This window comes from Rhinolophus sinicus, chromosome 3 (genome assembly GCF_057876585.1).
Source record: "Rhinolophus sinicus isolate RSI-liver-muscle chromosome 3, RSI-T2T, whole genome shotgun sequence".
In the NCBI taxonomy this organism is placed as follows: domain Eukaryota; kingdom Metazoa; phylum Chordata; class Mammalia; order Chiroptera; family Rhinolophidae; genus Rhinolophus; species Rhinolophus sinicus.
The window spans coordinates 199,178,996-199,204,421 of record NC_142503.1 but is presented as its reverse complement, the minus strand read 5'-3'; the positions used below and the strand labels follow the sequence as shown (position 1 = coordinate 199,204,421).

Sequence of the window (25,426 nt, the reverse complement as noted above, 5' to 3'; positions counted from 1 at the left end):
AGGGAGGCTCCAGGGCTTGGGTGACTCTACTGCCCACCGCCCACCAAGGGGCACACCACTGCCTGTCACTGTGGCCCGAGAGGCCTCCTTACATGATTGGCTGACTAACTAGTTAATTTGGGAGTTTTTTTTTGAGGGGAGAAGAGAGAAAATACAGAGGCTTGGTAAAAACAGGGTCAGGTTCACATCCAGTCCACGCAGGGGAGATTTCCTAAGCCAGGAGTTTTCCATTTTTTTGGTGTCAGGACCCATGCTCACTCTAAAAAAGTATGGGGGAGCCTGAAGAGCTTGGATTATGTGCATTACATCTATTCATACTGACCAGATTGGAGAAACGTTTAAAATGTTCACTTATTAATTCATTTACAATAGTAAGAATAGGTTCATTTCGTGTTAACTTAAATATCATTATGAAAATAACTTTATCTTCCAAAACATCACAAAAAAAAAAAAACAGTCAGCAGGAAGAACGGCAGCCTTTTACATTTGTACATCTCTTTAGTGTCTGACTTAAGCAGAAGACAGGCAGACTTGCATTTTTGCTCCTGTAGTCAATGTCTGACATGTTGTTTTGGTTGAAGTTTATGAAGAAAAGCCCAGCTTTATACAGAGATGTTTGGTTGAAAAAGGGAGGTATTTCAATGGCTTTTTAAAAAAACTGTGGGTGTTCTTCTTTGATTCTACACTAACATCCATCAAGAGGTAGTTTCTTAAAGATCAGTTGCAATGTGGAATCTGAAACCGTGTTGGTGGATGTTTCAGTTACACCAAAATCCCGGGTGTGTCCTGCCCTTTGATCGTCTCTTCTGCCCACGTGTGTTTCACAGCAGTGTGTATGGCTCATGTGGACAGGCCTGGTGTGTGGAGTCATGCAGACCTTCCAGTGTCCACGTCAAGAAACTCGTTTGCTGACAACACCGGGAGTCCTCACCACTGGCAGCTGTCCAGCTCACGCTGGCAGATTCAAGTTCTCCAAAATTCAAATTCTTGCTTTGAATTTTATCATGGGTGACAAAATCGTGTCTCTTTTGCTTCCCTTTGTTCCTTTTCAAGGAAATGCTGTCAAATATTAAAGCCTTAACAACCACAGTTTGTTTGCCTTTTGTTCTTTCAGTAAAAATGATGTTCCTGAGAAAAGTGGCTAGTTCAGCTTGCAACTCGAGCGACTGCGCAGTTTTCCTTGGACAGTAGAACACGCCAGTGTGCAGAGGGCTCTCTGTGAACTCTGCACTCATCACACAGTATTGAAAGGTGCGTGCAGGATTGAGATGGAACCAAACGAGCCCTCGCATGCTTCACCAAGGTCATTCTGAGGTCAGACCAGTATATGTGGTGGAGCACAGGGTGACTGCCACGTGGACACCACTACCTTGCTCGAGGAAAGGAGCTGGTCTGTGTCACCACCACGCCTTTGCACCACAAGGACAAATGGCCACGCAGTGAGAGAGGCAGATGAGGTCTTGGTGTTCTCATGAAGACAGACAGGTGTGGCCTTGCAGAACCCTGGAAAGGGTGTCAGGGTCTCCACACCTGTGAATGCCACCCGACGTAAAGACTGAGGACGGCTTCGCAATTTCGGAGTTCTGAGAATGTGGTTATCAAATGACACCCCTCGATAAGCTTGGCTTATTACATAAAGGTGAACAAAACCAATTCCCAGTTGTGTGTGTACAGACATTGTGGACAACCGCATCATATGTACACACCATGCTCACCACCAAGAATCAGGGACAAACAACTCAGGAAGGACTGGGCTTGTTCCCCAGAGGACATTCCTATTTGCCTTACTAACTTTATAACTCAAAATACCGTAATTAGAACACATTGTTGATGAGCAACACAACCAGCACACAAAAATCCAAACGTTGCATTAAAAGTTCACAAGCATCAATGACCAAGAGACGGAAAAACTGAACCAAACAGTGTTAGTAACTCAAATTCTATTAAAAATACAACATTAGAACTTAAAACAGTAAGGTTACAATTGTGATCCCACTTACTTCAAATACTATCTCAATTTAAAAAACCCCAACACAAGAAAGGAATTCAGGAGGTTAACGTTATGGGATTTGACAATAAGACAGTAAAACTTTGTAAGCCAAATTGCTAATGCCAGGGGCCGGCCCGGTGGCTCAGGCAGTTGGAGCTCCGTGCTCCTAACTCCGACGGCTGCTAGTTCGATTCCCATATGGGCCAGTGGGCTCTCAACCACAAGGTTGCCAGTTCAATTCCTCGAGTCCCGCAAGGGATGGGGGCTCCGTCCCCTGCAACTAAGATTGAACACGGCACCTTGAGCTGAGCTGCCTCCCAGATGGCTCAGTTGGTTGGAGAGAGGGCTCTCAACTACAAGGTTGCCAGTTCAATTCCTCGACTCCCGCAAGGGATGGTGGGCAGTGCCCCCTGCAACTAAAATTGAACACGGCACCTTGAGCTGAGCTGCCGCTGAGCTCCCAGATGGCTCAGTTGGTTGGAATGCGTCCTCTCAACCACAAGGTTGCTGGTTCGACTCCCGCAAGGGATGGTGGGCTGTGCCCCCTGCAACTAGCAACGGCAACTGGACCTGGAGCTGAGCTGCGCCCTCTACAACTAAGACTGAAAAGACAACAACTTGACTTGGGAAAAAGGCCTGGAAGTACACACTGTTCCCCAATAAAGTCCTGTTCCCCTTCCCCAATAAAATCTTTAGAAAAAATAATTGCTAATGCCAGGAAAGCAACATCCGCATTTAAAAACAACTAAAAGGAAGTGACAAGTGACATCATCCTACTTGGGACTAATCACAGATAATATCTTTAACTTCTACTAAAGAACTCTCCTTCTGAATGTTAGGCTAAACTCTTCTTCAAGAGTTAAAAATGGTGAAGGGGCAGGAATGTACATAAATGCTGATTTCTTCTTTTACTTCACAGAGGGGAGTCATGAGAACGGAAAGACTGAGGGGGCAGAGTGCTTGGTGAACACCGACATGGGGACGCACCTGGGATTCCCTCATTAGGGACTTTCATACACAACCTACAAGCAGAACATGGCAGACTCCAGGACTACTGATGGGGCTGATTCATCGGGGGTGCAGGGACCAGCAAACTGCGAAAGGAGAAAAGGCTTTGGGGTGGGGTGGGGAAGGGGGTGACAGACGAGCTTCAAGAGGGAAAAAGAACAGGCAATACAGCAGTAGAAAAACAAACAAGAGCGGTTAAGATGCTGGGCTCCCAAGTGCCACATTCGACCTAGAAAAAGGCATGTTCACCACAGCAACCACTGACACCTCGAGAGTCTTCCAACACCACCAGCACCATTTCTAGCACGTTATGTGTACTCACTCATTTAACCCTCATCAAACCCAGAGAGGCCAGTCGCCTGACTCCCATTTCATTCCCATTTCCAGGCACAGAGCATGAACAGCTTGCCCAAGAGGGCTCAGCTAGCCAGGGGTGGGGTGGGGTGGGGCCAGGAGCTCGCCCCAGCCCTGTGGCTTCAGACCCCCACCTTTCACCACTAAGCACCCTGCTTCTCAAGTTCAGAGGGAACCTTGTTTTTATTTGAGTGTGCCTTAAAGGCCATTACCCTTTAAAAGACCAATAAAAATGCCAATAAACATCAAAAAAGATGTATACCCACAAAATACCGTTTGGTAAAATGGTGCAGCGGTCTATGCAGCCACTATGAGTTAGCAAGGAGGGGACCATGCCAGCAGGCAGGGGACACACCTGGCACTCAGGAACCAGGCTGCAGGGTCCTGACCTCCCCCATCCAGGTGGCCAAGCCTTCGCCTGGTTATTTCACTGACAGTCACTAATCTGTCAACAATGGAACAAAAGGAAAAACATAGGAAAAGCCAAACTCCAACATAAAAGACCATTGCTCACTATTTAGGAAACAATTCTAAGTAATTACATTTCCTTTGCACATTCTTTTCTAAAGCAGAACATTTCAAAGGTATTTCTCTCAACTATGATGAAAAAGTTTAAACCTACATAAAAGCCGAATGAATGCCTGTATACCCTCTTCCCCAGATTCAGCCACTGTTCCTATTTCAGGGTATTTCCTTTACAGTTATCTTTTTATCATTTGAAGTTGCAGAGATCACAATACCGCACTCCTTAATACTTCAGTCTGCCATCCCCAAGAGTGCGGACAGCTCCCGATGTCACAGCGCCTTTGTCACACCGGGAGGATTACCAGGAATTCCACAGCATCAGTGTCTGTATGCAACTCTCCGATTACGTCAGGACTGCGTTCTAGAGGTTTCATTTCGGGTTTCTGAGAACAAAGGTCTGACAGATTCACTCACTGTACTTCATTGTTACATCTCTTTAGTTTTGATTTTTAAACTAGAAGGGTTTTGAGTTATGAATAATTCAAGGAAGGGCCTGAAGCAAAACCCGACTTCACCTGCTGCACCAGTCAGTCCTGAAGCCCTTCAGTCAACGTCTCAGGACCTACAAGACTTTTAAGTACCTTAGTGATGGAAACTGTTTACCCCGTCTTTTAGAGTTCCCCAAGACTCTGCTATCCTTGGTGGCACCATTGCCACGTGACAGGAAAGAGGAGACCGAGTCTGAAGCAAGGCCCAGAGCAGAGTGGTCACCTGTGTCCACTTTCTCAACCAGGTACCGTGTACAGCTTCTCAGAAGCCTGACAAGTACTGAGTGACGGAGTCATTAGATACGAAACACACCAGAGAAGTATTATTGGAGCAGTCACTCAGTAAATAAGTGAAGCGCATGGCCGTGTCCCACTAAAGTTCTGTTTACAAATGCAGATGGCAGGCCAGGTTGGGCCCAGCGGCCACAGTGTATGGACCCCTGCTCTTTTAAGTGTCTCTGCACTTATTTACTAAGTGTCTCGTGGGCTTGCGTCTTCCCTCTACTTGATGGCTTGGTGGGGTTTCTGGAGTCGGGCCTCCAGAAACTTTTATTTTCAATCCACTAATACTGACTGAGCGTTCACACTCAGGATGGTGCCAGGTGTCACCAGAAGCACCCAGCTGACCTCGGCCTTCCCCGGGACGCTCACGATTCATGGAGGACACAAGAAAATGAAGCCAACACTGAATACCTGGCAGACCTGGTAAGTGAAATGGCGCATTTTCAATTTCCCCCTCACGCCACGAGCACACGCGTGAAGTTTCACAAGCTCTCATTTAAACCTGAGATGCATTTGGACTCCAGGCACAGCACAGAGAACAGTAACAATCAGAAGGCACACGTGACCCGGAAGCTTCCACAATCATCCCTGACACCCTGACAGGGGGCAGAGGACAGGGCTGAGCTGACTCTTGTTTCATTCATTCTCTGTGGCCCTGGGCAAGAGGCTGCCTCGGCTCTTCCAGAAAAGAAAGGCAGTAAACGTGCCTCACAGCACTGGGCGATCAGAGAGCACAGAGGTGGGAAGACTGGCCCTGGCCCAGCACACGGAAGGTGCTCAGACAGCCACTAGCAGGGCTCGGGGACATGCAACTGGCGCAGGGGGCAGGGGGCAGGGGCCCTGGCCTGGGCCTTACATGCTGGTGGCCGTGGGGAGGTCAGGTGACCGGGTGGTGACCGGGCCACTGCGTCTCAGCTCCCAGGCAGGGATGCTGGCAGGAGAGGTCAGTCAGTGCTGTAGGATCAGAGAGCCAAGCCCCTGCCATGTGCGACCCAGAACCACAAGTGGGATGTGTCCCAACCACTTCGCCTGTGAGGAGTCTGGCCTTTTCCTAGGGTTAGAAACACACGTCCTTTTCGTGACTATTAACCTTACCCTTTTTTCTCTCCCTTTTCTCCATAATTAACATTTTAACGAAAAAATTCCAACAGCTAAGCTTTGGTTGCCTGGCAGGAATCATGATCAGAAACCTCTGAATAGATACTGTACCCAAGTTCAAGGGCAGACTAACAAGGTAAGGTGTTCAGGCTTTACACAAACATGTACCCCCTCCCACTCCACACACCTTAGGAATACAAAAGAAACAACTTGACACAGAGGGTTGCGTCAGGAGAGCTTTAAAAGTGCATTTCTAAAAAGTCACTTCACAGAAAGCGAGCGAGTCACACAGCATACAGGTGTTAGTGAAGTCATCTGAGGTGAGCTGACGCAGTATTCAGGGAACGGCTCACCAGTCAGATCTCTGGAAGGATCTTTTATTTTTGGTCATCACTGAAACAGACTTCCTTCCTAACTTGGGGGAATGAGGACAATCCCAGGCATGTTCTCCCTGGTACTGACTGCACACCACACGGCACGCTCTCCATCCAGAAGGCCACGTATGTGTGTACAGGTTGTGTGAGGGGCGCTGGCTAAGTCACCAGGCTGCGCGCAGCAGGAAGTGACATTATGGGGTCTGACTTCCACACAGCCTTCCTGCACAGTCTCCTCCAAATTTTTACTGGATAGGTGAAAATTTTCATCGAATTGGTGATTCAGGAAGACTCGTGAGAAAACAAACTTTTCTATAATCAGAACTCCACTTCCCAGAAGAATGGGTTTGCACAAAAAGTGTAATTTGCTCTCTGGCTCCCCACCAGTCTTTCAAAGACACACTTGTCACCATCGTCACCAGTACCATCACCGGGTGGGCTTGGCTAAACGACCAGGACAAGATTAGAGCAGTTAGCAATGTTCCTGAGGCCAGAATGAAAGCCAGCTGGAAAAGGGTCACATCCCTCTCTTCCTCTCTGGCCATTAAAGTCTTTTTGGCTTGGCATTCCTGCCTTAAACCCAGCTCTGGAAGGGAGCGTGAGCTCTGTGAGGGCCCGACTCCAGAAACCCCACCAAGCCATCAAGTAGAGGGAAGACGCAAGTCCACGAGACATCTAGGTTACTATTCTTAATAGGCAATTAAAAAATTCAAGGAATAGTCTAGAGCAGGGGTCCATACACTGTGGCCCCTGGGCCCAACCTGGCCTGCCATCTGCATTTGTAAATAGAGCTTTAGTGGGACACGGCCATGTCCCTTCACTTATTTACTGTCTATGGCTGCTTTCATCATAGCCCAAAATAGTGACTGCCCAGACACTGAAAAACACTGTCCGTCCCCAGCCAGAGCTGTGCTTGCAATACAGTAGCCACTAAACATGTGACTATTTAAAATAAGATTTAAAATTCAACAGCACACGTGCGCTAGCCACACGTTACATGCTCAACAGTCACACGTGGCCAGGGCCACCGCAGTGGAGAGCACATTTCCTCCATCAGACAGTTCTCTTGGACAGCGCTGCAAGTTCAGGACTTAAGTCATCCAGCTAAACTTACAGCCATCGAGTTCCAGGGGCCGCTCCCTCCTACAGACAGAAAAGCTTACACTGGCTCAGCAGTGTGTCCCTTCTGCACTTGAACTTTCTTAGAATATGCTAATTCATTGTATTAATAGAAAACTCTAGACTATTTAATAGAAGGTAACTATCAAACCAATTAGGACTACTAGTTCAGGGATAGTATTGATTTGTTGACTTGACTTCCCCACAGCCCAGGGGACCCTAAACTCTGGGAGAGCTGGGCCTGAACGCAAGCTTGCTTTGCATTCCCAGTCAGGAGGAGCCGGCTGGGCACCAGGAGGTAGGCGCTCGACAGATATTTGTAGAATAAGTGAAGAAATGGATCCCGGGCACCAAACTGTCCTACGAGAGGCCACTGAAACGGATGTTGATAAGGCCCTGGAAAAAAACCACTATTACAATCCTGTGGCAGAAGGTTCTACAAACAGCCCAAATTTCTATTTTAAATGAGGTTTTTTGGCTTGTTTGTTTTTTAAAGATCCAAACAAAACAACAAAATCGCCTGAGTTTGGATCCTGGCCCCGCCACTTGGCTGTGTGACCTTGGCAGGTTATTTTCCCTTCCATGTGGAAGACCCTTCCTCCCTAAGTGGAAAGCATGGTGTCCCCAGAGAGGGAGGCAACCTTCAGCGCTGCCCCTCCCCCTCCCAGCCCTTCCCCCGCGTCATTACATCAGCCCCAACTCTCCCAGCACCTGCCCAGAGCTGGCTCCTCCTGGGTGTCCCTCCTGCACCAGGGACCCTGTGGGGTCTCCCCACCTAACCCTGAGCTGCTCTGGGGCGGGGCTTAATGACCCTCAGCACTGGACACAGCACAGTGGCTAACTGGATGTTAAAGTGATCAGGGCTCTAAAAGCCAATATCAATACAACAAATTTTGCTAAACCCCACATTAACATGCTTTCTCTGAAAAAGTCCTTATGAGTAAATCAAGCGTTCTTCGAGTTTTGAAATTAGAAATTATCCCCACTGTTTGAATTAGAAATTAGTTTTAGGTCCCTAAAGATTACCCCTTCTTAAAAATTCAAGTCCTTATCAAGTTAACACAGTTCACTCCTTTCCCTTCCAGATCAGACAGCAACCAACCAATCATCCAACCAACAGCAAAAAGTCCAAACCGGCCATAAGGAGGTCTTGGAATTAAAAAGAAAAAAATAAAATAAATGTGGTATAAGATATAAAATCAAATGATTCCATTTCACAATAAATTCATAGTTCAAAAAACTATTAGGACCCCAAGTGTCTAATAAAATCAGAAAACTCACAAACCAAAAAGATCTGCTATTTATAAGAAGATACCTCAAAAGTATAAAAATATACATTTTTTACGCAATAAACTCAATCTTACTGCCAACTAGTCAGTGTTTAAGAACTTAAATCTAAACACGATTACATTGTGTCTGTGCCTGTGGTTCCTGCAGCCAAAATATCTACAAGCTCTGCTTAGTCCTTTTCTGGGCACACTGCAAAAAACAATGAATTCACAGGCAGACCAACAACTTGGTCACTGTGGATACTAACCTCAACTAGCCTCAGTAAAGTGGTTTGGAGAGAAAAGCAACACCCGTTTTATTTCAATGATTGGGTATTCCTGTGCTTTCATCTTCCCTGGGTCCACCCTGGGATCTGAAAAATCCTGTCGGGCATTTTAGTCATGCAGACTATTAGTCACCTAGAAACCCTGCTCCCACCCTTCCTTGACACGGGTCTTTAAAGGAGATTCTGACAGTTAAAACTGTTTTGTTGAGGCACAGCTGTGATATTGTAAATTTTAAAGTGATTTGATGAAGCTTAACTTCCATTTTCTATTTCACCCAATTCTGAACAAAAAATTTACATAACCAATATTTAAAATACCAACTAAGAATAAGTAGACTATTACCCTGATAATTATATTTTAGTAAAACTATTATTAATTACTGTAGCAACTGTGTTTTTAAGGTAAATTGTGTTTTTAACCCAAATTATGTATAAACCGTAAGAGGCAAACTAATTATTAAAAGTAATCTATATAGACATTGAAAACTTGTTGCCATGTTACATTTTAAACTCAAACTGCAATACGGAACCAGATTAAATGCAAAATATTTCCTAGGAATCCATGAAAATGCTAACATTTCAGAAATTATGACCCACAATGGATTTCAGTATTTCAAAGCACGAGTCTATTTCTCTTTTAGGCTCCATGGCAAGTATGAAAACAATCCTTTCAGAGGAAGTTCTTTTCTAATCGTTTCTGCACATTTTCTGACTGCAGTTCATCTTTAATTTGGGGACGTGTGCCCGACGACAGCTTTGCAGCATTCAACAACACAGATGTAACAGAAACTCCGTGCACGGACAGCTTGGCCCCGAGCTCGCGGCCCGCCTCTCCCTCCTCCCCCCACCCAATACCTTCCCCGGGCAGTGACTTCACATCCTTTGACATCAGCACAGCTCTGAAAGGGGGATGGGAGAACGAGCAGAAAGCAGAAAAACCAGCTTTGAACTATGCATGCAAGGCCTCTCTCAAGCCTCAGATTCTGTAAGTAGTTTGTAAAATGCCAGACTGCAGTGACACGCCCAGCCTGCCCTGGTCCAGTCTGCAGCGAAATGGCATGCGTTGTGCTGGAAAGGACGTCCTGCTTTTCTTATCTGAAGCACAATAGCCATTTACTAACTACCACAGACGGTTCCGACTCAGTGAGACACAATAACTTACCTCGAATGTGGAGCAGGGCCACGGGCTGGAAAGGCCCGTTGGAGCTGGCCGCATCCACCACCATCCTGCTGCCCGCTTTATTACATGTCAACATCTAGACTCGGCGGGGAAGGCAATGGACTCCTTAAGGCAAGAAACCAGCCTCCATTTTAGTTTAAAAAAAAAGACAAACTGAAGCGGCAGCTGGAGGGAACTGGCTGGTTCGTGATGTCAGCAGGCATGGAGCCCGCCCATTGGCTGGAAGCTGCAACTTAAAATGACACTGAAAAAACTGCAACGGGAAAGAGCGTTCTGTTTGGCTGTCAGCGTGCATGGAAAGCCTGGGCATTTTCCGGCTTTCTGCTGTCTTCATTTCTCAACAACTTGCAGGCAAAGACCCCATCTTTTACGGGGCAGGACTGAGACCACATCCCCAGCCACACTGTAAACAGATGATTCTGACAGAGCTACCAAAAAAGTGTGCGTGTATGTCCACGGGAACTTTCAATTTCAGCATTTCCCTAACCGGTACCCCAAAGTCAATGGTATTGCATACCCACCTGGCCACTTCCTATTTTCTATTCTAATTCTTTTAATGTCTGTATCATATTTTGCATTGTGGCAATGCAGATTTTTTGTTGTTGTTGTTGTTGTTCTTAAAGAAACTACTAAAAATACCACAATTCCAACTGATAGTTTGGACTCTTCAACCTCTCTTACCACCAAGTTATAAACTTCTAATCCTCAAACACTGGTTTTTCTCCAGATCTAATTTTATTGGAAAAATTCAGTAAAAATTAAAAAAATTTTAATTACCTGGAAAATGGAAGCTCCTTTAAATTTAATAGCTAGAAAGCAGAAGTTAGAAAAAGGCCATAAAAATAAAATTCAGTGTTTATTTTTGTATCTTAAAGATGTCAACATATTAGATACTTTGCTTAAATGAAAAATTTTAAATTAAAATATATTTCAATTATTTTTATGGGGCTGGTATTAAAATCTATTATTCAGATCTTAATTTCCTGTCTTTAAAAAAGGTTAATGAAAAAGCTGTTCCAAGGAGAAAGACATCGTTTCTGAGTCGAAGGACCCTTGGGGGCGGCAGTGGGAATGGGGGGTGGGGGTTTGGACAGGTGATTCCCTACAAAAATAAATGTCATGCCGAGCTCCAGATAAAAACAAACTCTAAGAAAAATCTCTTCGGCAGGTAAAACTGAAGAAATTCCTCATCTCTTCACACGCACAACTCCGTCTGTCTAAGCAAGCCATGGCTTTTTATAACGTCACAACTCCCCCCACCTCATTTGCCCCAGTGCACAAGGATACAAAAGCCCTTTGGTTCCCGAACCTAATTCACAGTAGTGAGAGACACCTGGAGCCCGACCGGGCTGGCAGGGCCACCTGTGGGCTGGCATGCTTCCCCCGCCCTGAAGGAGTGACCTGCGGCGATGGTTCAGGGGTGCTTATTAAGTCCTCCCTCACCAGTAAGACTGTAGTTTTTACTATGTGTTATTAATGGCCATTAAAGGAACAAACAAGTAAAAGCAAACCTAATCAAACAAACAAGTAAAAGCAAACCAAATCCCACCCTGCCCCCTCTTTCCACAGAGCTGAAGGATGCTGCTGGATTCCATGGCTGGCCACAGAATTATGTGTAACAAGCAACAGGGAGTGGGCGCCCTGTGAGGGGGGCTCCTACCACCTGAGCATCCCTGGCCTCACACCTGCTTGGCTCCTCTGCCATCTGAACAGCAAACATGGCTTAACAAAAACAGCGTGTGCTGGGAGTCAGGTGATGTGAATTTCGATCCTGGTTGCTGACCACTGGGGTTTGTCAGATGCCGGAAGGATGGCTCCCCAGGACCTCTCATCACCTCCTCCCTCAGGGAGTGATTCCCAATGAGCTCAGACACAAACTGCCATTAGGGATGAGGCGTGCAGGGGCTTGGCGATGGGTCCAGAAGCACACGCTTACTGCAGGTCTGCACTTTAAAAAGACAGAGACCCGCCCTCAAATAATTTAGTATTTCTTCTGAGATGAGATGGGAAACGTGTCTGTCCTAGATTGTGCTGATGAACTGGAATGCAGAAATATGGGGGAAAGACTCCTGGAGTCTATGTAAAATACACAGATTAGGAGTCAAAGAAAAAGTGAAGACACTTCCTGATGTACTTTTCCTAATGGTCTCAGATCAAAGGATCTCCACTCTATTAGTGATTTGCACATGCTCTTCTGAAGCCTTCTGCATACCAAGTAGTTCTTTGGAGAACTCAAAGACTGGGCTCTGGAAATCACCAATGGAACATACTCTAAAATATAAATGAACAAATCAATAATATGGAGAAGAAAAAAAGACCTGAACAAATAAAGATAAGGTGTGTTTCTGAACGGAAAGCATAAATACTATAAACATGCTGGTGTTAATTCTTCTTCAAGTTGGTTTACAGTCAAAATTCACATAGGTCTCTTTATTTTTCTGGGTACTTGACTAAATACTCCTAAAGTTCACCCAGGAAGACAAGAAGCAAGAAGAATGAGAAAGTCTGGTCCTACCCACTAGAAAGCACATGAATTAATGACAGTGTGATGTGGTATTAAGAGGCAGCTTGACGGGGTAGAAGTTCACAGCCCCCAAACCCATAAACACATTTATACAAGTATTATGATGAAGAATGAATCTCGAATCAATGGAAAGCGAAGATTAGTTAGGTGACTGGTTGGCTGTATGTGGGGAAGTCAATTTAAGTCTTAACTCCGCACCAAAGTAAGATTTGAGTGTCATTAAATCGTTAAATAAAAAAACAAACCAAAACGACAGCCCGAAATCCCCACAGCTTTTAGAAGAGAAGGGAAGTGAGTATCGATGCTCAAGCTAGAAAAGAACATTTTAAAACACTGAACCCCTAAGGGATATTACTCACATTAAAAAATGTACAGGGGCAGCCGGATGGCTCAGTTGGTTAGAGCGCGAGCTCTGAACAACAGGATTGCTGGTTCAATTCCCGCATGGGCCAGTGAGCTGCACCCTCCACAACTACGTAGATTGAAGACAATGAGCTGCCACTGAGCTTCCAGAGGGGCGGCCGGATGGCTCAGTTGGTTAGAGCGCAAACTTTCAACAACAAGGTTGCCGGTTCAATTCCCACATGGGATGGCGGGCTGCGCCCCCTGCAACTAAGATTGAAAACAGCGACTGGACTTGGAGCTGAGCTGCGCCCTCCACAACTAGATTGAAGAACAATGACTTGGAGCTGATGGGCTCTGGAGAAACACATTATTCCCCAATAAAAATTTTTTTACAAATTTCTGTATGTTTTCTCCGAAAAACAAAAGGATATAAATGCTATAAATACAAGGAGTTAATAATATACTATCATTGATTAGGAAAAAAACTGAGATCTCAATATTTAAGTGATTTGGTTCATTAAAGAACTATAACTGATCAACAATTGTATGAGAAAGTATTTCTTTGCCTATCAAATTAGCAATAATTAAAAAAAACCACGATAATTACTCAATACTGGTAAAGGCATACTGTAACCCTGCCAACAAATCTATAAATTGTTCTGATTCTTTTGGAAAATAATTTGGCAATACGTATCAAGATTCTTTAAGTCATTTTACTTCTGGGAATCCATTCTAGAAATGTAGCAGCTATGAGTGAGCATCACATTTTTTTAACTTTTAAAAATTGTGCTAAAATACACACAACATAAAATCGACCACTTTAACCATTTGTAAGCGTGCATTTCAGTGGCCTTAAGTACATTCGCTCTGTTGTGCAGCCATCACCCCCAACCCTCCACAGAACTCTTTCCATCTTGCAAAACTGAAACTCCGTCCCCAATAAATACTAACTCCCCACTCTCCTCCCCCAGCCCCTGGCACCACCATTCTGCTTTCCGTCTCTATGGATCTGACTCCTCTAGGGACCTCATAGAAGTGGAATCATACGGCATTTGTCCTCCTGTGACTGGATGATTTCACTCAGCGTAATGTCCTCCAGGTCCATCCATGTTGTAGCAGGTGTCAGAATGTCCTTCCTTTTTCAGGCTGAGTCATATACACTGTGTGGACGGACCACACGTGTTCCAGTCATCCCCTGATGGACGCTGGGCGGCCTCCACTTTTTGGCTAATGTGAATGACGCTGCTATCATGGGTGTACAAGTACCTACCTAAGTCCCTGCTTTTGATTCCTCTGGGTACATACTGGGAAGTGGAATGGCTGCAACATGTGGCAGCTCTAGTTCTACTTTTCTGAGGACCTGCCATACTGTTTACCACCAAGGCAGCACCTTCTTACATCCCCACCAACAGTGCACAAGGGTTCCAGTTTTTCTTCATCCTCACCAAGGCTTGTTATTATTTTTGACAGCAGCAACCTGCTGAGTGTGAAGTGGTATCTCACTGTGGTTTTAATTTGCATTATCCTAATTATTAGTGATGTTGATCATGTTTTCACGTGCTTGTTGGCCATTTGTACGTCTTCTTGGGGAAATGTCCGTTCAAGTCTTATGCACATTTTTTAACAGGATCGTTTGTTTTCTTGTTGTTGAATTACAACAGTTCTTTATAAATTCTGGATATGAACCCCTTATCAGATAAATGATTTCCAAATATTTTTTTCCATTCTGTGGTTTGCCTTTTTACTTTGTTGACTGTGTCCTTTTGATGCACAGAAGTTTTAAATTTTGATGAATTCCTATTTATCCCTTTCACTTGGAGGTGTTTTTCTGAACAGGAAGCCTGTGCTTTTGGTGTCATATCCAAGAAGTCAGGAGCAAATCCATGAAGCCTTTACCTCTGTGTTTTCCTCTAAGCATTCATAGTCCTAACTCTTATAATTAGGTCTTTGATCCACTTTGAGTTAATTTTCGTATATTGTGTAAGGTAAGAAAGGGTCTAACTTCATTCTTTTGCAGTTTTCCCCAAACCGTTTCTCGAAGAGACTGTACTTTCCGCATTGAATGGATGGCATCCTTGTTGAAAACCATTTGATCATACATGTGATGGTTATTTTGGGGCTCTCTATTCTGCTCTATTGGTCTGTATGTCTGTCTTTATGCCAGTATCGTGCTATTTTGATTACTGTAGCTTTGTAGTAAGTTTTGAAAGCAGGAATGTAAGACCTCCAACTCTGTTTTTCAAGATTGCTTTGGCTAGCAGGGACCCTGGAGATTCCATGTGAATTTTAGGATGGATTTTTCTATTTCTCGAAACAACATTCTTAGAATTTTGATAGGGATTGCATCGAATCTGTAGATAGTACTGATGTTTTAATAATATTAAGTCTTTCAATCCATGGACACAGATGTCTTTCTATTTACTGGGGTCGTCTTAAGACCCCAATTTCATTAAAGACTTAATAAAAGACATTAAGTCTTTCAGCAATGTTTTGTAGTTTTCATGTACAAATCTTTCACTTCCTTGGTTAATTCCTATGTATTTTATTCTTTTTAAGAGCATCACATTTTTATTTACGATTCTAAAATACCAGAAACTACCTTAATTTAAAAGGATTAAGTGAAATGTTACATATTCATCAAAAATGTTTATAAATTTATAAATGAAAATATAAGTGAAAAGGTATAATTTTTCAGGAAAAGTATAATCGTAAAAAAAAAAAAAATACTCCCAAAATACTGATAGTAGTCATGGCCGAGTGTTATGGCTACGGATGGTTTTTCTTTCTGAAACTTCTCTATATTTTTCAATATTGCTAAAGTAAGTACATAATACTTTCATGAAAACTGAAAGTAACAATTTAAAAACAGACATACAGATTAAGTTACAGCAGGGAGAATCCTTCATGAACCCCGCCTCTCAGGCTAAGGAACAGAGAAAGGGCTGTGATGGGAGCCCAGGAAATAGGATACAAAAGATTTATTGTAATGTGGAAAGAAGATCGTGTATATGAAAACACACAAACAAAAATTAGCCTAAGTCAAGCATGACCAATGGAACCAACAAGTTAGAGGCTGTCAACTCCCCGTCTTGAAGAATCAAAGAATCCCGTTACGGACGCCTTAACCTTATGGACGTCTGAACCTCTGGCGGCAAGTCTGTTACTTCTGCATGGAATCTGTGTGCTCCCGAGAGAACGCAGGGTTCCATTAGTTTTGGGGGCACCTCCCTCCCCAATGAAACAACTCAGTAAATGCCACCAGGAGAGGCTCACACCGCAGCCCTTCATGGCACTGGGAAAGTTTCTTTCCATCCCTGCTCTGGGAGAGGCCACCTGAAGTAAGCCTGGGGCTGTATCTTTCCTCACCTGTAAAAGGGGGTATATGTGGTCTCCCCACCTCCTGGAGTGACAGTAGATGCAAATGTCACAAATGGAGATGCGACCCTGCTGAGGTGAGGTGGAGAGCTCAGGAGGGGGCAGCTGCGACCCATGCAGGATCCACCACATGGCACTGGTCCAACCATCAAGAAGGGCGGCAGGAAGCAGGGGACACTTTAGCACTTTGGAAAGGCCCCTCCGCCTGCAGTGTGGGGTGTGGGGAGCCACTGAGTGGCCCCTGCTTAGGCAAACCCCTTCAGGAAGTCTTCCTCCTCCTGCTCTTGCCAAAGCTCTCCCCCAGGCCCCCAGACAGTGCCATGCAGAGGTGCACAGCCAAATTTACTGAGTGAATGGACAAATCCAGCAGTGAATGGACACCCACCTCTGACCCTGCAAACCCCCTACTACTCTTTACACCTCGTCTCAGGAGCACCCAAGGTCACCTGGAGAGTAATGCCTCCCACCTGGAAGACAGGAGCCTGTCCAGTCTTCCAGCACGCCCTCCGGTGCGGCTGTCACCGGCTCTCCCTGCCTGCCAGGTGGCCCCACGCTATAGACATCCTATCTGTGACCTCCTGCTCCTGTTCTTCCTGCCGCTGTGTCACACTGCACAGGTGTCTTTTGGGCTCAGACAATGCACCTCGCAGATGGGAGCGGGCAAAGAGCCCCCACCTTCAGTGCGTTCTCCACCCCACCCCACCCCGACACCATAATCCGAGCAGCTCTGTACTGCACGAAAATGAAGACTTAAAAAGGAATTTTTCCTTATTCTCTGGTCCCTCTGTTACTTTGGTTTGCTCTTTATTTAGAAACAAACAGCCTGTAAATACATCTCACTGATTTTATTTCTAGGAAGCGTTTCTGAATAAAACTTCCACACTTTCACTTCTAAATTCAGCGGAAGGTTTTATTCTTCACATCCCCAGGCAAGTTTTAGACAAATTAAATATGTTCCTATTTTAGTGAAGAAGTTTTACAGTTTGTTTCATTAAAAGAAATTTGTTTATTGGACCAAGAGCATGGTGGCCCCTGAGCCGCAGGCACAGACGCTGCAACTGCTTCAGGTGGAAGCCACCTGAGCATGGAGATATATGTTTCTTTGGTAAAAATCTAACCTAAAAAATTTGGCTTCACTTACAGTTTAAAATAGACCTTTTCCTTAGGCAGATCAAAGATACCTAGCATTCAGCTGTGTTCAAAGGTTGCCAGGGGACTTCAGCTGCCAACAGCAAGGACAAAGGGACAGGCGCTTGTTGCCCTGTTGATATGAGCGAGTCCTGAGTGATGAAAAGGGTGGACGAGCTCGTCCCCAGGAAAGGCCAGCGAGGAAAGCACTGTGGGGCCTGAGCTGGCTTAGTTCTCCTGGGCCGAGCCGCGGGCTGGAAAACCTTTAAGGCCGAGGCAGGACCCCAAAGCCCTTCCTCGTGTGAGGAGGTACCCAGAGTATACCGAGCACACGAGATCTACCGGCCTGCTTTTGTGTCCACTATCAGTGACACACCCCGCTTTACAAAGAACCTGAGCTGGAGGGAGCAGTGAGCCTGGACTGGTTCGGGCGCCCCACAAGAGGTGACACCACAGCAATTCTGTGGAAACAGAAGGGCCAGGAAGGAATGGGCAGAGGGCCTGAGGCTCTGCAGTTTCCAGCAAACACGTTTCCTGGACCCTTGGCAGATGCCCGAAGAGGCACCAAGAAGAGACATGCAGACAGAGCCTGCCCTCGGTGACACTCCAGGGCAACAGCGTTCTGCACAGGGCAACCCAGTGTCTGCTGAGGGATGAGCTAAACGGAGTGTGGTCCATCCACACACTGGGATGTCACTCGGCTTTAAAAGGAAGGGCATTCTGACAGGTGCCACAGCGTGGATGAACCTGGAGGGCCTCAAGCTACGTGAAATAAGCCAGTCACAAAGGACACATTCTATGTGACTCCCCTGCCATGAGGGACCTAGGGAGCGGAAATCATAGAGACAGGAAGTAAAATGGCGGTGCCAGGGGCTGAGGAGGTGTTAATAGGCCCAGGGTTTTGGTGGGTGGTGAACACATGGTGCTGACGGGCACGCTGCATTGTCAGTGTATTTCATGCCCCTGAACTGTACATTCACGAGTGCTTAAAGTGATAAGTATTACGCAATGTATGTTTAACCACAATGAAAAACAAAACAAGGCAGGCTTGAACCAGGTGTTTCAGGAGACACTGCAGGAGACAGAAGCGGCAGGGCATGGCGGCTGCCTCTGGGGAAGGCAGAGCACAGAGAAAAGGCCAGGCCTCCAGGGCCTGGAAGGACTGGACAGAGGATGGGAACGTCCCAAGAAAGGGCTGTGTGTGAGTGTGGGGGGGAAAGAGAGAGAGAGAGAGAGAGAGAGAGAGAGAGAGAGAGAGAGAGAATGAGAGAGAGAAGGAGCTGCACGTAAGGAGCTGGGAGAAGTCCCGGTGAGGTTTGGGGAGGGCCCGGGCTAAACAGTCAATGTGAGTTTACAGCTGCCAGTTGGGATCCCAGGTTCTGCCCAGAGGGGGCTGGCAGAGTGTGACAGGCAGAGGCCTGAGACTCACTCCTGGTGTAACGGCCATGTTTGAGGCTTGAGGAGAGGAGACAGGAGAGTTCCCTGGTGGGGCCGGGCTGGCCATGGCCTGTGGTTGGGCTCAGGCCGTCTGACATGAGACCAGCTCTGTTATTTGCAAGAGCGGCACTGGTGGCACCTCTGCTGCCCTGCTGCTGGCAGAATGCAGCCAAGAGGGGCTGGAGCTGGACACCCACGGGGGTCAGGGGTCTGGGTCCATTGGTGCCCTGAGGGCAAGGGCTATCTTTGGTCACCATCATCATCCTGACCATCTCGTCATGCTCTGCACGACGCAGAGGGTCAGTGATTATTTGCAGGTAACAGGCCCCTGCCTCACCCAGCCCAAGACTACTCCCTTTCATGACTGTGGCAGGAGAAGACACGGAATCATAACATGGCACAAGACAAGACTTGTGGGCCGCAGAAGAAAACACCGTGAAGGCCGTCCCTCGGCCCACTGGATCAGAGCAGGCACTCTGGTAACGTCTCTCTCCATTTCTGTTCTTCTTTGACTAATGGGCAGGAGGCAAAGCTGCCCAAACAGATGCATAATTCATCCGTAGGGGGAAAAATCTATCCACGCGTGTGGCAAAACTTTCAACTATATCAGAAAATAACTTGTGCTGAATGAGGTTGAAGTATTATATTTCCACAAGAGGAGGGCGAGATATATAAAATTTTAAGCCATTCAAAAGCTAATTTTTAAAAATTCAAATAAATTCTCCCAACAACAAAGTGGCAACTTCTTTCACAAAAGGCCCGACACTTAGCAGCTCAGAACTCCCCAGCCAGGGTCTCCCGTTGACTGTGACTCCGTCCTACTGGGACCTTGCTCCGGTATAACTCTGACTTCTGCCAGGCTCTTCTTTTCTCAAACAGGGAGAACGCCTCCAGAACTGGAGCCCGTAATGAATTTACTCCTCCCCTAAGTCGCTTACACAAAGCCATCTCTTCATTTAACATTTCTGCCTTCCGGACCAAAACTGTTAAACAAAGGGACTAGTTCAGAAAAACCTTTGAATGAACAGGGCCTGGAGACGACACTCAGCTTCACTTAAAAATGTACTGAAATATAGTTGGCGTACAATATTGTGCGAGTTTCAGGTGTACAGCACAGTGATGCGACACTTATATCCCTCACAAAATGACCCCCACAGTAAGTCTAGTCATTATATCCCCTTACAAAGTTATCATAGCATTGATTATATTCCCTATGCGGTGCTTCCCATCCCTGCCGCTCATGTGCTGTATAACTGAAGTCTGTACCTCTTAACCCCCTTCACCTACTGTGCCTGCCCCCACCCCACTCGGTCCCCTCTGGCAACCACCAGTTTGTTCTCTGTGTCTGAGTCCATTTCTGTTCTGTTTTGTTTTTTCAGATTCCACATATAAGCAGAATCATATGGCACTTGTCTTTCTCTGACTTATTTCACCACTTCGCTGGTAAATAAATAAAAATAGGAAGTGCCCTTCTCCATTACCAGATGACTAAAGCTTTTAAGTGACGCAGGCATCTCACACGCTCTGGGTGGAAGGAAGGAAGTGTGTTTGGTGCCAGCTCTCGGGGCAGTATCTACAGGGCTCTCGCAAACGTACAGTCTTTGACCCAGGACTTCCTTTCCTTGGATCCAGCTGCAGGAAAGGTTCAAAGACGTGAACAGCAACAACAAAAGGTTTACACTACGCACAGTTTACATCAGCTGAAAATGTGGGGTTCCCACACACTAGAACAACACATAGCTGTTAAAAATCATGCTTCTATTTCCATTAAAGTCAGGAACAAGACAAACACTCCCACTCGCACCACCACACGTAACATCTTCCTGGAATTTTCAGTCAACACAAGAGAGACACCAGAGGAATGAGAATTAGGAACAAAGAGATGAGATTATCTTTATGTGCAGATCTAATTAGATACCTGAACAACAGAAAAATCAACTGAAGAACTGCAAACAATGAGATAATTCAGTAAGGGAGCAGGATGTGAAAGACAGATCAGCAGCCTTCATATAAACAATTAGCAACTATTTAGAAGACATAATGGGAGAGAAGACCCCATGTATACTAACGACAATATCTGGGCATACACTTACTAAGAAACATGCAACCATCTGAGGAAAACTCAAAAACACCCTATAGGAAACAAGAGTGGCCTTGAACAAACAGATGCAGCACACAGCCAACCTCCCTGGATGTTTTTAAAAATTGAAAGGATCCCAATAAAAATAGCAACAGCCTGCGTTCTGTCGGTGGACACCCCCGAGTGAGCACAGCGTCAGTCTCCCCTCCTGGCCATCATGTCTGAGTCAGTCTCCCAGAGAGGCCGGTTCTCTAGAGGTCTGAGCTTTGAAATAGCGAAGAGAGTCTGAGGAGCCATCCTGAGCAATGGGGATGCTCAGACTGTCCAGATGCTTTGGGATTGTCACCTATGCCACTGTGGAGGAGTGGACGCAGCCAGGAAGGCAAGGCCACACAGGTGGACGGAAAAGCTGTGGGGCTAGAGAGGGCTGTGTCAAGAGAACATTCTCGAAGACCTGGTGCCCACTTCACTGAGAAAAGACTGCTGTTGTATCCAAGAAGATGCTGGAGAGGAGAACATGGCCTAAGAGAGACTTTGAACAGTGTGGGAAAACTCAGTGACTGAAATCATGACTGACCGAGGCTGTGGCAAGAAGGGAAGCTTTGCTTTTGTGACCTGTGATGACCGTGACTCTGTAGACACGACTGCCATTCAGAAACACCATCCTGTGAGTGGCCCCTACTGAGATGTAAGGAAAGCCCTATCTAAGCAGGAGGCGGCTGCGCTTCATCCAGCCAGAGGTCAAAGTGGTTCTGGAAACTTCGGTGGTGGTCTTGGTGGGAATGCCAACTTTGGTCGTGGAGGAAACCTCAGTGGTCGAGGTGTCTTGATGGCAGTCGTGGTGGTGAGGATATGGTGGCCGTGGGGATGGCTGTCATGGGTGTGGTAACGATGCAAGCAGTTATGGAGGCGGCAGAAGCTACAATGATTTTGGCAATTACAACAGTCAATCTTCAAAGTTTAGCCCCATGAAAGGAAGAAACTTTGGAGGCAGAGGCTCTGGCCCCTATGGTGGTGGAGGCCAGTATTTGCCAAACCACGAACCCAAGGTGGCTATGGTGGTTCCAGCAGCAGCTATGGCAGCGGCAGAAGGTTTTAACTGCTGCCAGGAAGCAAAGCGCAGCCGGAGAGGAGATCCAGAGAAGTGACAGGGAAGCCGCAGGTTACAGCAGATTTGTGAACTCAGCCAAGCACACTGGTGGTGGAGCCTCGCTGTTATTATACAAGAAGCCATGTTTTAGACAATACTCATGTGCATGGGCAACAAACTCGAGGACTGTATTTGTGATTAATTGTGTAACAGGTTATTTTAGTTTCTGTTCTATGGAAAGTGTACAGCAAACCAGCACAGGGTTTTCGTGTAGACTTTTTCTTCTTTGTATCATGCTGTGGATGGCTAAATGCAATAGTCTGATCCTGACGCTGAATAAAAGCGTCTTTAATAATAAAACACCAACAGACTTTTCTACAATGAAACGAGCCAATCCAAAGTTCCTACTGCTTGTAATAATATCAATATTGTTATTGTGAATTGTTTTCATAAGATATAGCAATAATTATGTCAATACTGTTAGAAATCAAGATTTTCAGTGTAAGATAAAGAGATAAAACTATGAAAATTCAAGAAACGTGTGAAAACAATGTTAAAGTTGCATTAGAAATATCAATATGAATTTATGACTACAATATATATGTGTGTTCTAGCTCCCTCCATGGAAAGCACCTAGAAGCCACATCAGCCCAGCAGCAACAGGCACCCACACGTGGTCTCTACCTCAGTCCCCACTGAAGGGACTCAGGGCTCTTTGAAAAATGGCTGATTCCAAATCTGGGGCACGGAAGGTAGGAACAAGCCTGGGGGACATCTTCATGTATCAGAAATCAAGGAATCAAAAATAAATAAGGTAGGGAGGTCAGTCAGTCAATCAATCAATTAGCCCATGTCAAAAAATACACAAGAGCTAGCCTGAAGAGCACCCGGTGGTTAAAAATAAGCATCTGCACATCAGAAAGAATAATGATCTTAGTAGATTAAAACACATTGAAATCAATGAAATATGTGAGTCTATAATTATATCCAAAAAAGGGAAAACCAGGGGTGGCCGGATGGTTCAGTTGGTTAGAGCGCGAGCTGACTGGACTTGGAGCTGAGCTGCGCCCTCCACAACTAGATTGAAGGACAACGACTTGGAGCTGGTGGGCCCTGGAGAAGCACACTGTCCCCCAATATTCCCCAATAAAATTTATTAAAAAAGAAAGAAAAAGAAAAAAGAAAGAGGGAAAGCCAGAAGAAGACTTTAGTTTTCACCATTTGAGGGAAACTGGTAACTAAAAGGCAAAGAATGAAGCCTCCTCTGACTTTCCAGTAGGAACTCTGTATCAAGATAACCAAGTAGCTCCAGCTGGTAAGGAAGAGCTCTGCTTTTAGAAGAAAGCCAGATTAAGTGTTGAAATCTCTAGTGAAACTACTAACTCAGCCAAGTTTTATCAAGTGTGTAAAGGATAAGCTCGTGGCTGAGAGGGAACAGACGTGGGTGAGACGCCAAAATACACCTTGCAGCTCATCACCAGTACCTCTGAGTTGCAAAGAAAACTATCATTGTACAATGGAGAGCTTAAACTGTCATCAGCCTGTCACAGGGATAACATTTAGCATCACTTCTGATAGTCACCAGATAGTACGCATTTCCCACCGTAAGGACACTATCTGCTGAGTCACACAGCGTCAGCTCTGATGTATTCCATCCAAGGTTTCCATTTATAGGAACTCCAAGGATGAAGGGGGATGTTTTACCGGTCAACCAGTTTGGCTAATTTAACAAGTCGTAACCAAGGCTGTGATCTGCTGGCACTCTCAGACCAGCAGTGACCCCAGGTGTCTGGCAGAAGCAAAAACAAATCCCTGTTGAAGAAGATCCTTTCATTCTAGGTTTCCATTTATTTCAGATATTTTAGTACAATGATCTGCATAGAGTAAAAAACAGTCACGTACACAAGGAAATAAGGTATCATGAGCCAACTGAGACAGGGACTTCAGATGCTGGAATTATCTAACACGGACTACATATAAAGCAGTGTGCTTACTACACTTAAAGACATGACAAGTTTGATGGTATCTGCAAGAGAATAGGAAAATATTTTTTAAGTCACAGTGCAGATTAAAAACAGAAGTTCCATAAATGAGAAAGTGTATCTGAAATTAAAAGCTCAACAGGTGGGTTTCATAAAACACAGACAAACCTGAAGATTCTCCAAAAGATAACAGACACTGAGAAACTGATAGCAATTTAGGTACTTTTATGTCTACTGACTATAATAATAAAATAGTTTGGGGCTGTATTTTATATTCATTTCTATAGTAATTTGTACTGCATTTTTTGAATGTATTAGTCCATGATGAGTTGAAAATTAAGAAAAAGAAAACAGGGCCTCACCATGATGAGTGTGAGACTCTCTGATCAAGAACATAACATGGCAAACAAAAAGGCTGGAAAGTACAGATGAGGACTAAAGAAACACAGTAAATAAAAAAGTCCAACACAGGTTTGATTAGAGCCAAAGAAAGAAGAGAGACTAACATACAGATAACAACTGAGGAAGTAATGGCTGGGAACTTTCCACAACTAAGGAAACACAACAATCCAGATTCAAGATGAATCCCCAAAAACACTGATGGAGAGAACCCCCACTTGGATACCTAGCAGTGGAACTACTGGAAAAATCACTGTCATAGACCAAAATCAGAAAAGTGGTCAGAAATCACAGCACCACCTTCACACAGGGACCCCGGCTTCTCAATCCTAACAGAGCCAGAAGGCACAGAATGCTCGTCTTTAACGTCCTGAAGGACAAGCGTTCAACCTGCAATTCGATACTCAGTGAGTATCTTTCAAGAATGAGGGCAAAATAAAGACATTTTCCAGATAAACAAATAGAGAATTTGCCCAGAGTAGATTCTCGTTAAAAAAATTCTAAATGATGTTCAAAAAGAAGGCGAATGAGATCCAGAAAGTTTGAGATGCAAAAAGGAATGAAGGATACAGTGATAAATAAGTGGATTAATCTAAATTATCACTGACAGAATAAAAGAATGCTGTTATGGAGGATTTAAAAAGGTTGGAATTAAAATATCCAACAGTAGTAGCATTGCTTTTTTTTAAATTAATAGACTGATTTTTAGGTTTATAGAAAAATTGAACATAAAATATAGAGTTCCCATATATGTTTCTCCTCCCGTCCCCGCCCCCGCCCCAGTTTCTCGTTATTAACATCTTGTATTGTGGTATATTTGTTACAACTGGTAAAGCAGTATAGATACATCACTGTTAATTAAAGACCATAGTTTCCATTAGGATTCACTGTGTTTTGCATTCTTTGGGTTTTGCCAAATGCAAAATGCCACGTAGTCACCACAATGGTAACACACAGAATAGTTTCACTGTCCTAAACTCTACTGCGCTCCCCTCGGACCCCTGTAACCACTGATCCTTTTACTGTCTCCACAACTGTGCCTTTTCCAGAATGTCATACGGTTGGAATCACACAGAAAGTAGCCTTTTCAGGT

General features: G+C 45.1%; 1 protein-coding gene across 9 annotated transcripts in view; it reads right to left on the bottom strand.

Moving 5' to 3' along the window:
- The window catches only part of PPP2R5C (protein phosphatase 2 regulatory subunit B'gamma), a 137,753-nt gene that overhangs the window by 86,083 nt on the left and 26,244 nt on the right, over nt 1–25,426 (bottom strand). Inside the window, exon 1 of one of the 9 annotated variants that reach the window (XM_019747159.3) lies at nt 9,956–10,183. The exons of 7 other annotated variants lie outside the window; for them this stretch is intronic. In XM_019747159.3, coding sequence (XP_019602718.1) covers nt 9,956–10,049 — 94 coding nt within the window. In that variant the 5' untranslated portion in view covers nt 10,050–10,183. Of the gene's footprint in view, nt 1–9,955; nt 10,184–25,426 lie in introns of those variants that run through there. One more of the 9 variants, XM_019747160.3, reaches the window with a different exon arrangement.